The sequence below is a fragment of the Orbicella faveolata genome, unplaced genomic scaffold (genome assembly GCF_042242905.1).
Source record: "Orbicella faveolata isolate gen_17 unplaced genomic scaffold, um_ofav_v1 contig_34, whole genome shotgun sequence".
Classification (NCBI taxonomy): Eukaryota; Metazoa; Cnidaria; class Anthozoa; order Scleractinia; family Merulinidae; genus Orbicella; species Orbicella faveolata.
The window spans coordinates 24,817,501-24,833,210 of record NW_028301563.1 but is presented as its reverse complement, the minus strand read 5'-3'; the positions used below and the strand labels follow the sequence as shown (position 1 = coordinate 24,833,210).

The 15,710-nt window shown below is 39.3% G+C and overlaps 1 protein-coding gene and 1 long non-coding RNA gene across 2 annotated transcripts in view; both read left to right on the top strand.

The window, feature by feature from the left end:
* LOC149105403 (uncharacterized) overlaps positions 1 to 15,710 on the top strand; it is a 110,051-nt gene that overhangs the window by 48,328 nt on the left and 46,013 nt on the right. The gene's annotated exons all lie outside the window — the stretch shown is intronic.
* Positions 1 to 15,710, top strand: part of LOC110044101 (E3 ubiquitin-protein ligase UBR5-like) — a 52,547-nt gene that overhangs the window by 1,815 nt on the left and 35,022 nt on the right. The window contains 7 exon segments of the mRNA XM_089271495.1: positions 720 to 930; positions 2,015 to 2,133; positions 2,490 to 2,627; positions 2,932 to 3,043; positions 11,290 to 11,447; positions 15,013 to 15,102; positions 15,607 to 15,705. Of these exon segments, the coding sequence (XP_089127621.1) occupies positions 720 to 930; positions 2,015 to 2,133; positions 2,490 to 2,627; positions 2,932 to 3,043; positions 11,290 to 11,447; positions 15,013 to 15,102; positions 15,607 to 15,705 (927 nt within the window).

The following is a 15,710-nucleotide window of genomic DNA, read 5'->3' as shown; positions in this document are numbered from 1 at the left end:
AAAAGAACCAAACTAACAATAGGCAGCTGATTATTTGAAAGATTAACTTCCCTTTCAATGTCTCCTAATCAGAAAATTTATGCTCTTGGGAAACCTCTTGGATTATGAAAAAGAGGTGTGTGCAAGGCATTCAAAGAGAAAGAGGGTTTTGTTTCCTATAAGACCCCTCTGTTTGTCAGGTTTTTAAGGTGTCAGTCGTCAAAAAGAGTCTTTTAAAGGCTACTTACTCCTTTGTAGTACTCATCACATTTAATTGAAACTTCAAATAATTGAAATTATGATCAGAAGTTCAACTACAACATACTTGTCAACATCCCCCTTTCCCCTTTCAGTGTTGAATTTCATGTATTAGTTCAGAGTGTTTATCAATAGGGTTTGGGGTTTGGTTTGGGCAGACTGTTATGAAAATGAGATTTATGACAAAGATTGTTAGTATGATCAAAAATTAAAATTGTGAATCACTGATAAGTGGACTCAGGGCTCAACCATTCTCTGTAATGTTGCAGATTTTAACTAGATAAGTGAAAGTTGGTTCTACAAAGTGTTAGCCAAATGTGGACAGTACATGTATGCCTGTTACAGCATATGGTTACAATGTACAAGTGTTTCTTGTGAACATTATACAGAACTTGTAGTACCGTGATAGAAAGGTGTTAGCTGCACATAAAATCTTGTACCAACTTAACAACTGCCGAAGTATTGCTTTTCTTCAACATCAGGTCTGCTTACGTAGCTGTCCTTTGTATCATCCTGGTTCTATTGGTTTCAACATCTCTTCTGGTATCCCTGGTATGGGACAGTTATTAGAATCGGCATGGAATCTGGATGAGAAGTGCTGCTTTAAAGTGCTGCCACTAGGGAATGAAGAATCTCCTAATCCACCACTTATTGAGGAACAAGACAGTGATGTTCCTGGCTCTCTTGGCCTGAGTGAGTTTAATTTAATGGAAGCTGATATATAGCTAGAGAGTCAAGGACTACATGTACACCCCATGGTTGATGCAAGTCATGAAATACATGTACACATATATTAGCACGTGTAGGTTTTGGATGGCCAATATGACTTAATTTCGGTTACAAGTGCAGCAAATGCACTTCAGGCATTAATTGCATATTCTTGCATTTTGATTGGTTCTAACTTATTATCTATTGGAAGACCTGTAGGTAATGCATAGACGATGTCATTGACATTTTTTTTTTCCTTCTTTACTGTGTAAAACAAGTAGACTCCATGTTGCTGTGCATCTATGAACATACATATATACATGAACTTTATTGTTTCTCGAATTGAAGAGTAGCTTTATACAAGCAAATTTTTCTGAGAGAAAAAAATAACAAAAGAAATCAACCTAATATACAGTAACAAACAAACAATGTATTCAGTAATAGATTACAGATGACGTCAAATTGCGGTAAGAACATCAGCAACATACTCACCTAACAGCTCTTGTGCCACTCTTTTGGTCCTACCACATTTTGACATCATCTGTAATCTATGACTAAACAGACTCACCAGAACATGGAATCTATTTGTTAATTTTATCACATATTATAGTTCAGATAGGACCCTGCGCACACTCTGATTGGTGGAAAAACCCATGTTTTCTCAGAGCATAAAACATAGAAAAAGCACATTTTATTGTTTTTCGCCACATTACCGCTATATCACAAAGCAAATGAAGAAGCCTAAGCTAGTATAATATTACACTGTGATAAAACTCAATGGGCATTTGAAATTATGAGGCAGCCAAGATTGAAATACCTACCAGCAATTTTCACAGTTTATCGGGTTTTAGCTACTGTCTCAAAAGAACTAGCAATTACTACTAGTTCATTTTAGACAATAATGAAAACAAGAGTAAACTGTATAAATTGCTGCAAGGTATTTCAATGCTTGTTGCCTCGATGTTTTCCAAAATTAAAGTCACTTAGGGCTTTATTCCACTCACCCCTTCAATATTGTGAATTCAAATGTAGGATTAGTGTTTTAAAATTTTTTAGTTGTCATTTGTAGAGCGTAAAAAGGATCCATCAGTAGAGGCAGCAGAAGATAAATCTGTTCAGGATTGGGATTTGAAAGATGTTATTTTTGTAGAAGATAAACGTAACATTCCTGTTGGAAAAGTACTTAAAGTAAGTGTATCTAGCTTTTTTTAGAAGGACGCAGTGTAGTTTATGGAAATATCCCAGCTTACAGTATCTCAGTGCATATGAACTCTCAACAAAATGGTGTTACGTTTGTACTTGAACTGTTGATACCACTTATATAGTGTTAATTTACGATAATTGGATAGGTTAGATTTGTTTTTGATTGAGTGTTGGCAAAACAAAATTATCAGTAATGGGCTTTGCTTTACTTACACCTTGTTATTGATAACACTTCTAACATTTAGTACCCAACCAATCAGCCTGGCAAAAGGCAAAACCCAAATGAGGACAAGAAAATGCAAGGCAGTTATTTCAATGCATTGCATTATTTTGTTTTCCAGGTGGATGGACCTTATGCTGCTGTCAAGTTTCCACCCAAAGATAGTGCTCTTCAGGCTGCAGCTGCAGCTCTCTCAAATGAAGAAGCCAGCGGATCTCTTCTGCAAGATGTACGTCTTCTCCGCAAGGATGAACTTCAGGTGACTGCTATGTTTAATCGGTTGTTTCATCCTATCAGTTCATTCATGTAACAAAGTTTTGTTCAAAAATATCTTATTACTAGTTAACATGACTGTAAAACTAACAGTATTTTCAGCCTTAGACTGCATGTGCGTGCACTATAGCTAGCTACCAGAGTTCCATAGTTTATTCATGTGGCACCAAACTGATAATCTGATAATTATATGTAAGATATGATAATGTGTAAAAATTAATTGCACTTTTTAATTTCCTGGCAATCTCTGTACATAAATAATGAATGTAATGCTTGGTTTTTCGTTATAGCTGGTTAAGTCATCTGCTGCAAACAAGATTCCTGACTGTATTCAACGCACACCAAAACTTTTATCTGTCCCCTCAGGTGCTAAACCTCTGGCTGTGACTGTTAACTGCAAAGGTACAATTAGTTTACTCTTACATGTAGTTATGATAACTTTGTCTTACTTAACTTTGATATATGTGATTATATTTCACAAACTCCGCTTGAAATATATCAGAATAAATCAGGTATTTCTCCGCTTACTTGTGCTTCGATCCACTCTTTTAATGCCCCAAGGGGTACCTGCCTAAGAAAACTAAATGCATGATGTAATCCCATCAAGACCCGGGAGCACTAACCATGTGCTCCCAGGATTCCTGGCAGCTTTTTTTGCTGTGCTTCAATCCTATAGACAGGTAAGTATTTTTCACTCATATTCGAGCTTTTATTTCTCCCCTTTTTTTGTCGCTCTTGCTTAAAATTTCCTTGCAGGAATCAACCTACAGTGGTTTCCTTCAACTACAGCGTTTTTTTGAGGCCAGATACGATGCCTTCACATCGCAAGCGTAAATCACGTTCACCTTTCCACCATTCGCACGATCGGGACTTGCCATCTAACTCACCCAAACATCTTTGTTCAAAGGACAACAACAAGCTGGAGTACATTCTGAAGTCTCTTGAGACCCTTAAAAATGATGTTTCCAACTGTAATAGCCATTTGGCCCTTTATGAGTCCCACTTAGAACAACAGAAAACGGCTTTTGCACCAGATCATGAAGTCGACTGCGATGCCATTTCCTTGATGGTTTCTGAAGACCCCGCGTTTGAGTCTGTCAATGGCGATGAGGCTTTTCAGCCATCAGCTGAGGCAGAATTGTCGCCCAATGGGGCTACTAAGCCACCAAACAAGGCCTCTGAGCTGCCAAAGAAGGCTGTTAAGCTACCAAACGACACCTTGAGTACAGGCGATACAAAATCCGGGGTCAAATTACAACGCCGACTCCGCATGTTATGACCCCGACACTTCTGTCACATCCTGGAAACCATCCAAGGTGTTTTCTTCATTCTTGGACAAAAGCTTCCGAAGGAAACTCAGTTACGATCAAGTTTTGGATATTTTGGAAACTAGCAGTGTCCTATCTGTTCACGCTTTAGCGTAGCCTACACTTTATACTACGATCAGCAACCAAATTTCAAACCCTCAAACCAAGAAATATGTACAAGAACGTGATAAGGAACTTACCTCTGTTCAGCATTCTTTACTTAATGCCACTGGCCCTCTTTGCTGTCTACATGATGCACTTGAATCAAAGGAAACTATCTCTAATGAAGATGTTAAGTTTAAGTTAGAGCAGGCACTATGCCTTCTTGGCTCAGCTAATTATCAGTTGTCAGTATTGAGACGAAAGAAGGTTTTAGCAGCTATTAATAAGGCCAAGATTAATTTAGGGGACCTCCCTTTACCTAATGCTAAGAAAATGCTTTTTGGGGATGACTTTCCCTCCCTTGCCTCAAAGTAGGCTGACCTATTATGTGGCCTCTCTAAAACCCTCTCATCAAATACAGGGCACCGATTTCCACAGAGATCTGGCCCTTCCCAACATTTTGGATCTAGAACAGCCCCCATGTGACACACCTTCCACTCTGCAAAGTATGCCCAAACCCGGGCAAAAAACTGCTTTTTGTCATCCTCAAAGGACGGCCCAACAAGAATCAACCAGCACCTATCCCAGCGGGAGCAAACAACTTCAGACCCAGAAATTCTAAGTATTGTAAAGGTCTTTCAAATAGATTTTCATTCACCCCCAGTTCAGTCTTGCCTTCCTGTTACAAGAGCAGGTCCATCAGAAACTCAGTTGATCAATGCAGAAGTCCAGGAACTGTTAAAGAAAGGAGCTATTCAGGAGGTCAGCCCTTCAGACGAAGGCTTCTACAGCTGCCTTTTTCTTGTTCTGAAGTAAGAAGGGACTTAAAGACCTGTAATAGATTGGGTTCATTAAACCGATTTGTTCGCAACTCTCACTTCCAGATGTAAAACCTTCATTGTTTGAAAACCCATCTCAGGAGGGGAGACTACATGACAAGTATCGATCTAAAAGTCGCCTATTTTTCTGTTCCCATGCACGAATCCTCTCAAAGGTTTCTCCGTTTCATCTGGGGTAGCAAACACTACACCTTTCAGGGTCTTCCTTTTGGGCTAAGTTCAGCACCCCGAATCTTCACCAAACTTCTGAAACCTGTAGCCGCCTTCTGACGAAGCGGGGGTACCAAATCATAGTATACTTGGACGACTATACTTTGACATCTAACTCAAATGACATTAACTCTATTGCAATCACTGGACTTCCTCTTCCTCTTGTTGTCTTGCCACTTGGGTAGCCCCTTTGCATCTTGGGGCTGTTCAAATTCTGCTTATCCAAACCTTGAGAGACCACCTGTTCAATTTCAACTGTCAACTCCCAACACTCAACTCCCAAGCTCGGGCAGAACTAACCTGGTGGATACACAATTTAAACAAGGTCAATGGCAGCCCTGTTTCTCCCCCACCTCCTGATCTAACAATTCTCTCGGATGATTCTATGCTAGGTTAGGGCACAACATGTCAGGGCAAATCCACCAATGACAAATGGTCCAGTCAGGAATCAACTCGACACATCAACTTTCCGGAACTGAAAGCAGCATTTCTTGTCCTAAAAACATTCCTCAAGGGCCAGTCTCACAAGGTTGTACTGTTGAAGATGGACAACTCCTCTGCAGTTGCTTACATAAACAGTTCCTCTGATGTCCTTAACTCTGGAGATCTGGAATTGGTGTCTTCACAGAGACATCCTCATTTCTGCACAGCATGTCCCTGGAAAAGAAAATGCCATCGCCGACCAAGGGTCTCGTACCATCCTAGATTCCAGCGACTGGCTACGTGACCCAAAGGTAATCACACCCTTCCTTACAAATTGCAACACAGATCTGTTTGCCAGTTGCCTAACAGCTCAACTATCTCAATACATCAGTTGGAGACCAGATCCAGGAGCATTTCATATAGATGCCCCAACTCTACACTGGAATTCTCTGAAGGGTTATGCCTTCCCCCCTTTCAACCTCATTCCAGTAGTTCTCAACAAGGTAATTCAGGACAATACAGATCTAGTGCTTGTAGCACCAATATGTGACCTTTCACACAAAAACGTGCATTAACGTCTTTCCGTTACATGGGTGAAACAAACGGCCATTGAACGGGTTGCAAACGGGTCACCAAGCCGTTTGAAATGGTTTCAATGAGTGTTCGAACAGGTGATTAAGTATTCCGAACAGGTAGCCTAACCGTTTGAACGGTTCAGGAAAAATTGCGAATGGGTAGCCTAACTGTTTGAACCGCTCAGGAAAAATTGCGAATGGGTAACCTAACTGTTCGAACAGCTCAGGAAAAATTGCGAACGGGTAACCTAACCGTTCGAACGACTCAGGAAGAATTGCGAACGGGTAGTGTAACCGTTCGAACAGCTCGTAAAACATTCCGAACGGGTAACGGAACCATTCGAACAGCTCATAAAAGAATTTCGAACGGTTGATCTAAACGTTCGAACGGCTCATGAAATCTTCAAACGAGCAGTCACGAACGGCTTGTAAACTTGATGATTATAATTGGTTTCACTTAAAAATAGTTTCAAACAGATGGCTTTTAATCATTGAAACTGCTCCTGTTACTACTTTATTTCACCACTGAGAGCCAAAGAAAGTAAACTTGAAATGCAGAGAACATTCGTAACTGAGTTTGCTGAAGCAGATCGAAAAAGCTGAATTCTTTTATACACAGTCGTTTATGGGAGTCTTTGTCAATTCTTTGTCTTTCAGTACAGCCCAAAGATAATGCATGCGCAAGAACTTCTTTTTGCGTCCGCAAGCGGGCAACTTCTTGCGGCTTCTTGGTAAAAAGTCTAAACCTTGTTGAAGTCATTTTTGGTGAGAGTTTTCATTCACGTATAAATCATTCGGTAGATTTTATCACTGACGGTGGAAGATTTTGGTCACGTGCGAGCAACATGTGAATCAAGAATGTCTCAAAATAACTTTACAGCTTGAGACAGAGATAAGGCCTTTGGCAACAACAGTTTAGCAACAGTGCATTTTCATCGCCTGGGTTTGCTTTGTTTTCTTGTTCGGCGACATGGAGGAAATTTCACTGTTTACAATTATTATTACAATGTGTCCCGGAGTCCCAGACTCGCGGTGTGGTAGCGGCGTGAAATCCCGCGTGAAATGAGCTCGTTTGAAATGACTTTTTCTGTCCAGGATGTCCCTTGTGGCAAAGGTTAAAAAAACAACATATTTACTGGGAAGTGTAACCCAAATTTTAAAATAAGCAAGCTTCTCAGTCGACGAAAACAAGCACAGGACTATGCATGCATGACAAAAGCGTGACTCAGTTTTCACGCATCAGTAATGTTTGAAACTTGATGCAAATTCAGGGCGTCACAACAACATGATTGTTATCTTACCTACTCAAGCTCAGTGCTGCTGTTCTAAAGGTTTCATTCAGTGGATTCTCTTCGAAATAAGAGGAATGCACAAGGCAGACTCATGAGATTTCGGTGTTCAGAAAATCATTTAAAGTGTCTGTGCTTATCACAACCATAGTTACACCGGTAATGTTTATTAAACCGCATTGTAAACAGGGTAGAATTTAAGAAGTTCGCATCTACAGGCGACTTTCAAGTTTCCTGCAAGAGTTCTTTGCCTGTAATAATAACTTTGCGAGAAGTTTTTAAAGAAATTTACAACATCGTAGTTCTCAGTTGTTTACACACACAGCGGTTCAGTGTGAGCTTTGAATGAAAGTTGTCTTCGCTCACAGATTATGCAAGAAGAAGAAAATGAAAACAACACTTCTGAATCGGCATTCAGAAGCAAAAACCATTGGATCCCAGGCTAACTACACCGTAGTTCGATTTTTCTACTTGGACTGTTTCTTTATGAGCTTCATTATTTGGAGATATTTTGTGATTGTCGCATAATCTGCTAGCAGACTGTTCAAGTGATCAAAGGGATTTTATTCCGTGTACGTGACATGAACACGCGAGTACGCGAACAGGCAGAGACAACCGCAGGTATGTCTTGATATTATTTTCCTGAAGAGATGATCAAAGCCGTTCAACGGTTTACTCAGGTCGTTTGAATTGATGGATGTTCCAACGAACGGGTGAGCAAGTCGTTCGAACGGTTGATGTTTTTAACAAATGGGTGAACAAGTTGTTCGAACGGTTGGACATTTTTATCGAACGGGTGAGCAAGTCGTTCGAACGGATGGATGTTTTTACCAAACGGGTGAGCAAGTCGTTCGAACGGTTGGATGTTTTTAGCAAATGGGTGAGCAAGTCGTTCGAATGGCAGGACGTTTCTACCAAACAAGTGATCAAGCCGTTCGAACGGATGCAAATTTTTTGAATGGATGACCCAGGTCGTTCGAATGAATGCAAATTTCTCTCAGACGGCTTTCAAACAGCTTCTAAATGGAATTCCGTTCATGCACGTTTTCGCGTGAAAGGTCACATATGGCAAGCCCAACCACGATGGCCAATCCTGTTGAATCTTTTAGTCAGCAACTGTGTCCTACTGCCACACAGTCCACATCTCTTGCAGGACCCCTCCAATCCGAACAGGATACATCCGATGTTCCCACGCCTTCATCTTAACCATGTGTCACATCTCCAACAATACTACCAGTATAATAGGTTACCAAATTGCTCCTCTCAGCAACTCAGTCCTCCACTCACAAGCCCTACCAGTCAGCATGGTCCCGCTGGAGTAGCTGGTGTACTGAAGGGAAAATTAATCTTGTTTCAGCCCCACTCTCCGAAGTCCTTGAATTTCTAGCAAAGGCCTTTTCAGATGGTTTAGAGCACTGCTCCACAAATGTACTGTGCTCAGCTATCTCCTCAACACATTCAAAGATTGACAGCTTCCCTGTAGGTCATCACCCTTGTGTTACTAAGCTAATGAAGGGAATACTCAACTCCCACCCTCCAAAACCAAGGTACTCACATACTTGGGATGTCAAGAAGGTAGATAGATAGATAGATAGATAGATAGATAGATAGATAGATAGATAGATAGATAGATAGATAGATAGATAGATAGATAGATGAACTTTATTTAAACACGATGATAATTAAAGCTAAAAGCTTGTGGGGTCGTGTATTTAAATTTAACTTTGCTAAAAATTTAAAATTACAATTAAAATCTTTAGATTACAATTCCTAGATTTACAATAAAATTAATTATTTAATTAATTGCTAACTAGAACTATTACTAAGTTAATCTACTATATGATTACAATAAACTAACTAAAACTAATTGTATATAAAGTCACTATGTCTGTGGCGGGTTGTCGAAGCCGACAGGGCGTTAAAGTTAAAATCTTTAAAATAGGCTCTATTTACAACCTGCTTTCTAAGGTCAAAAAAGCTTGAAAAACTTTATGTTGTTCGTGGTATAAAACTATGTTCCAAATGACAGATCCCTTATATCTAAGTGAGTCTTTCATAAATTGCGAGTTAAATCGTGGTATAGAAGAAAGTACTTTCCCTCGGAGCGAATAGCCGTGGCTGGGGTTTTCAAGTATCGTTTTCATCAGGAGCTTGGGCAGGCTGTCGTTGTTTGCCTTATAAAATAGTCTTAGGATGTCAAGCTTATAATACAGGGAAAAGGTAGGCCACTGATCATATTTGAGCACGTCATTTGTCGACATGTCTTTGGGCAAGTTGAAAATGATTCTTGCCGCCCTGCAATGTAGTCTTTCTATAGAATCAAGTCTGTTGGAGTTACAACACGATCCCCACAAAACTAAACCGTATTTTACAGAGGGTAGTATTACTTTAAAATAAAAATCCTTTAGCACGCCCTTTGGAAGAAATCTGGATCGTTTCAGTAAGTTCAGTAAGGTGACAGGGCACCTAACTTCCTTAGGAAGCAACAGCTCTCTGTCCCTCAAGCACTCGTCAAGGAAACTTGTTATGCTCTTTGCCTTGGCTTGCCCAGAAAGGGCAGCTTCTCTGGCTAAATTAAATCTTAGATACCGTAAAATCCTCCCAGAGGGAGTTGTTTTCTCCTTTACTTCCCCTAGAAAGCGTGGTAACCCTAACCATTCAGGTCAGGCCTTCTTCGCTCATTTCCCTCACAATCGGAAACTTTGTCCTGTTGAAACTCTCTGTCACTACCTCAAGAAATGGCATCCAGTTTGCCCTACTCTTCCATGCCCCAAACCAGACCCTTTGCTCATCTCTTATATTAAGCCTTACAAACAGGTTTCCTCTGCTACCGTTGGGTGCTGGCTCGGGCTTACCATCAAAGATGTTGGAATCAACATGGAAATATTCAAGGCCCATTCAGTTCATTCATACATAATTTATTCTCATGTATTTCGACCGGAGTTTGTGAAATATAATTCCAATTATACCAGGGCCACGAAGCGGCCTGCCTGTATAATTGGAATTATATGAACAAATGAAGGGAGAAATATATGAACCCTTCCCTTAATCCCCCCTGTTATCTTTTCCACTGCTGCTTTGGCCAGTGTTGATTTTTTCCTTCTTCAGTCAGTGTTGAAAAGCTGCTAGGAATCCCGGGAGCACATGGTTAGTGCTCCCAGGTCTTGATGGGATTATGTCATACATTTAGTTTCCTCGCAGGGGGTACCCCTTGGGGCATTAAAAGTGTGGATCAAAGCACAAGCAGACAATACCTGATTTATTCTCATATCATTTCTCCCTTCATTTGTTCATATAATTCCAATTATACAGGCAGGCCGCCTTGCGGCCCTGGTATAATTGGAATTGTCATGGTCTATGTCCTAAGGCTGCAAGATGTAGAAGTTGTTTGCTAGGTTACTACTGAATGTGAGAGGTACATGTAGATCATTTGAAAGCAAGGGAATGAGAGAGGGAGGAATGGGCAGATGAAAAGAGAGAGTGAGGAGAAATGTAAAAATACCTCCTTTCTAACGTCAGTCTGCCCTGAAAGGAGCTACCAGGGTGTGTCGCCATTTGCACATCTTGAAAAGTTTAATTAAACTCTATACATGTCATTTTGAACTTGGCCAAAATAATTCAAAATGCCGTGACTGAGCTCCTTTGAAACCAAAAGAGCAAAGGCATTAGTGGTTGCTAGATTGACAGTGCACTTGTGTCTCTTGATGTGCAATAGAATTTGAGTTGCACCAAGGAGCTCCTGACCAGTAGTATAAATAAGCCACAAGAAAAAGTGTATTTTGTACTAGTTGCAGTAAATACCTGGCAATTTGTCTTTAATTTATTACTTCTAGTGGCATACATTTGTAGTAGTGTCAATGATTATTGTTTACCAACGTACAGGTGTATTGTTTTTATCTGCAGGAGTTCATGTGATGCTGAAGACTCCATCTGGTGTTCGTTACGCTCTTTATAGCTTGGCATCTTCCAAACCCGAACCCGGTGGAACTATGCCAAAAGACTGTGCAACTTTCCTTAGTCAGCCTGGGTCCAGTGATATTCAGTTATACCCAACTGGAGATGTAAGAAATAAATCTCAATGCTATCATCTACTTTGTGATCTCTGTTAATAATGTTAGTAACGTTAGTAATGTTAGTAATGTTATTGACAGAGATCATGGGTAGATGGTTATTTTTATTGGCAACCCACATCTTTTGTTGACTTGACCTTGTGTTCTTGACAATATAGATATAAATAAAGCATTATTATTATCATTAGTATATACCACACAAGTGAATAGCACTCTTCGTGCACGCTGATTGGCTAGCTTGGAGGTGATTAGCCAAGCACTATTCACCTCTGAGCAACCGAGGAAAAACAAAATGGCTTCCGTTTCAAATAAAGTTACTCTTAAACAAATAAAGTTACTCTTTGGCCCGCTATTTATTCAACTTGTGTGGTATATACTAAAACAATTGAAAGGCCGCGTGCAAGAACATCCCCTAGATTTTTCGGCCATTTTTGAAAGTGCTTAAAACTAGCTGAATTTTGGCATGTGGGCTTCGTTTCACCTGACAAACATTGCTCTGAAGTTTTTTTCGCTGGGTTGCTTTTCATTCTCAAGAAATAACGTATGCAAAAAAGGCACACAGGGTGGAAAAACCGAGTGGTTTATTGCATACGCAATATCTCGAGAACGAAGCGAACTTTAGCGCGAAAACTACGGGACATTGCTTAACCTACCTGAATGAAGCTGCATGCGAAATTTGGAGCGTTTTCGACAAAGTTCACCTTTGATTAAAATACCTGACGCCCTTTTCCCACCGAGTCCTTCAAATAAACGAAGCCGGGCCTTTGTTATGATAAACAGAGCCGATCCTTTGTTATAATAGCCAAGCCAAGCCTTTGTTATAAGTCGAAATCTCGCTTCGGTTTATTATAACAAAGGATCGGCCCGCCGCGACCGCAAGGACTTTGATTTTACTGAGAAACCAGCAAAATGTCAATTTCATGCAGCTTATATAAGCTCAAATTTGTTGATTTCAGGTCAAAAGTGCTTAAAATGTTGACTCATGTTAACGCGCGACGGCAAGGATGTTGATTTCTCTTAGAAAGCAGCAAAATGTCAATTTTACGCAACGTAAAAGCTCAAAAATGTCGATTTTAGGTCAAAAAAGGTGTAAATGTTGATTTCATGTTAACCCGTGACCGTAGGGATGTTGATTTCACATAGAAAACAGCAAAATGTTAATTTTACGCAGCGTATAAACTCAAAAATGTTGATTTCAGGGCTAAATAGGTAAAAAATGCCGATTTCACGTTAATGTGTGACGGCAAGGATGTTGATTTCACTTAGAAAACAGCAAATTGTTAATTTCACGCAACGTATAAGTTCAAAAATGTTAATTTCAGGTCTAAATAGGTAAAAATGCTGATTTCATGTTAACGCGTGACAGCAAGGATGTCGATTTCACTTAGCAACGGCAAAATGTTAATTTCACGCAGCATATAAGCTCAAAAATGTTGATTTCAGGTCTAAATAGGTAAAAATGCTGATTTCACGTTAACGCGTGACGGCAAGGATGTTGATTTCACTTAGAAAACAGCAAAATGTTAATTTCACGCAACTTATAAGCTAAAAATTGTTAATTTCAGGTCTAAATATGTAAAAATGTTGATTTCACGTAACGCGTGACGGAAAGGATGTTGGTTTCACTTAGAAAACAGCAAAATGTTAATTTCACGCAACTTACAAGCTCAAAAATGTTGATTTCAGGTTTAAATAGGTAAAATATGGCGGCCGGAAAATAGTGTTAACATCTGGAACTTACTTTGGTTATCTGGGACAATGATTATCTGCACTGAACAAATAAACATCAAATAAGCACTTTTCCAAATACAGCAACGTCTTAAATGGCTAAAAATCACGAGATAAATACATATTTTTTGACAAACGCGATTGTAGCTTTATGTCACGCACCGCCTAACAGATTAACAAATTAACCCTTCTGCGCAACGTACGGGTCTCCATACATCTGCATGTCTGCTGATCCCAGAAGTTCAAAACACTACAAATCATGCCGATATGAAATAAAATCAACGCAACCTGGATCACAGATCTATGTTACAATCGATCGCTACTTGTTGGCCATTATTACCTTTAAATGAAAAAAGCCGAAACAATCTAGTTACCAGTTTGAGAAACGCGAGCAGAACGTGATCGCAATGCATGCCGGGAAGGGTCTTTACACCTCGTGCGCGGGAAAACATGGCGGTCGATACAAGACAAATTTTATAAGTCAAAAACCAGTTCTCGCTTTCCAAACTTTGACACTAGCAATGCTTGGCAAATGGGCCACAACTCACGAGAGGGTATTTTTCTTGGGCGAGAACTGCTCTTGGACTTTGCTGCCTGGCTCGGTCTGACTTCGAACGCCGATAACACGATTATGGTATAGCAGCTACCTTCGAAGTTTCAGAACACATTTTGATTCTTTAAAACGTGCTGATGACTTGCAGGTTTATCGAGGCTTTATGATGCCTCTCAACCACCAGGCAGGCACACAAGGTACTTTAACACTATGCTTAAGATATTAGTTGACAGAGCTCTAATGTGGCACATCTCTTTTTCGTTCAATGGTATTTCGTTTGCTGCTCGATCGATTCACGTGTTGTGTTTACGTCACAATAACCGATGTAAACAATCTGTTCCCAGATTTCCGCTGTATATACTATTTTCCTTTGACTTTAAGACAGCTAAGATTCAGTGGAATACACTATAAACAGTCTGCCTGTTTGCTGTTCAACAAAATAATAAGGTTTCTTTTGTTTTTTGTTCAACAAAAGATCTCCAAAAGATGCTGCTTGGAAAACTGAGCTTTTTGCATACATTATTTCTCGAGAATGAAGAGTGCCCCAGCCAAAAAAGATTCAGAGCAATGTTTCTCAGGTACAACGAAGCCTACATGCCAAAATTCAGCTATTTTTGAACACTTTCAAAATGGCCGAAAAATCTATGGGACGTTCTTGCACGCGGCCTTTCAATTATTCATCTCAGTGTCGGTTAGAGTGGTGGATATTTGCCTCCACTTCGGTGAATAATCATTAATTATTAATAATAATAATAATAATTATTATTATTAGTCTTATTATTATTCTTATCATTACTATTATTATTATTATTATTATTATTATTATTATAAAATGCGTTAGAAGTGAGGTGATTTATTTATTGTAGGAAAAAACTTAAGGAACAAAAGAATTTCTGAATTTTTACCAGATACATGTAAGATTCAAGTTTGTGTGAAAAAGTATGCAATAAAGTTTTATTATTATTATTATTATTATTACTGTTATCATTTATTATTATTATTATTATTATTATTATTATTAACTAAGTGTATTTACATGATCATCTTTTTAAGTACTCTCAAATTCTCTAAATCTGTTTGGAGGTTTTGCCTGTGCTATTGACTAGCCGGTGTAATTTGTTTACAAATAAATTTAACAAAGTGAATTGAAGTGGATCATCAGATGTAAAATGACCATGAGACTAATCAGAGTTCTCATTAAATGTATTATACTCCATATTAACATTGCACTTGTTTCTTTGCACTTATTTTTTTTCTGGTACCATTTCTTTTCAGGATTCTTTAATTATGATGACAGACACCAATGGAGCACTTTTCCCTCTGTCAAAGAACTTTCTTGGTACTGTTAAAGATCCTGCCTGGACGGTAAGCAATCTGTGTGTTGTCCAGTTGTATCCTAGATAATAGAAAAATGCTGCTGATGTTTCTGTCAATACATGTGAAAGCAAGAGTGGAATTTTTGAAGGACAACAACATAGAAATGCCACAAGAATACAAGTGCCAAGTTCGATGACAGGTGGTTTTAGTTCTGTCAAAATTTCAAGAGTATTTCTTTTATTTTTGTATATGTTGCTCAATAGACACATGGGAAAATGTGCTTAATATCTCGTTTAGAAAATGCTGTAAAAATGAAGAAGAGGAAAATCTCATGTTTGTATGGACTAAAATTATTTGCCTTTGTTTCCATGATCAATTTGCCAGCATCTGGGGCTAACCAGTCCTCTGTTATGACACATGTCACGCACAAGATTAAAGAGCATGGGCTGCAGTGTTTCTTCAGGTTATTGCATGCAAGGTTAGCTACTGTCTTGTCTTGTTACAGCAGCTACATGTATGTGATGTTCTCTTTATCTTTATTGTCTCTGTGAGGATCTTCCCCCTTTACAAAGCCTTGGAGTGGGTGTCACATCTCTGAAACCAGGAACGGAGTATAAAGCCAGGGCTCTTGTTGTTGTACTAGCAGTACAGGTAAG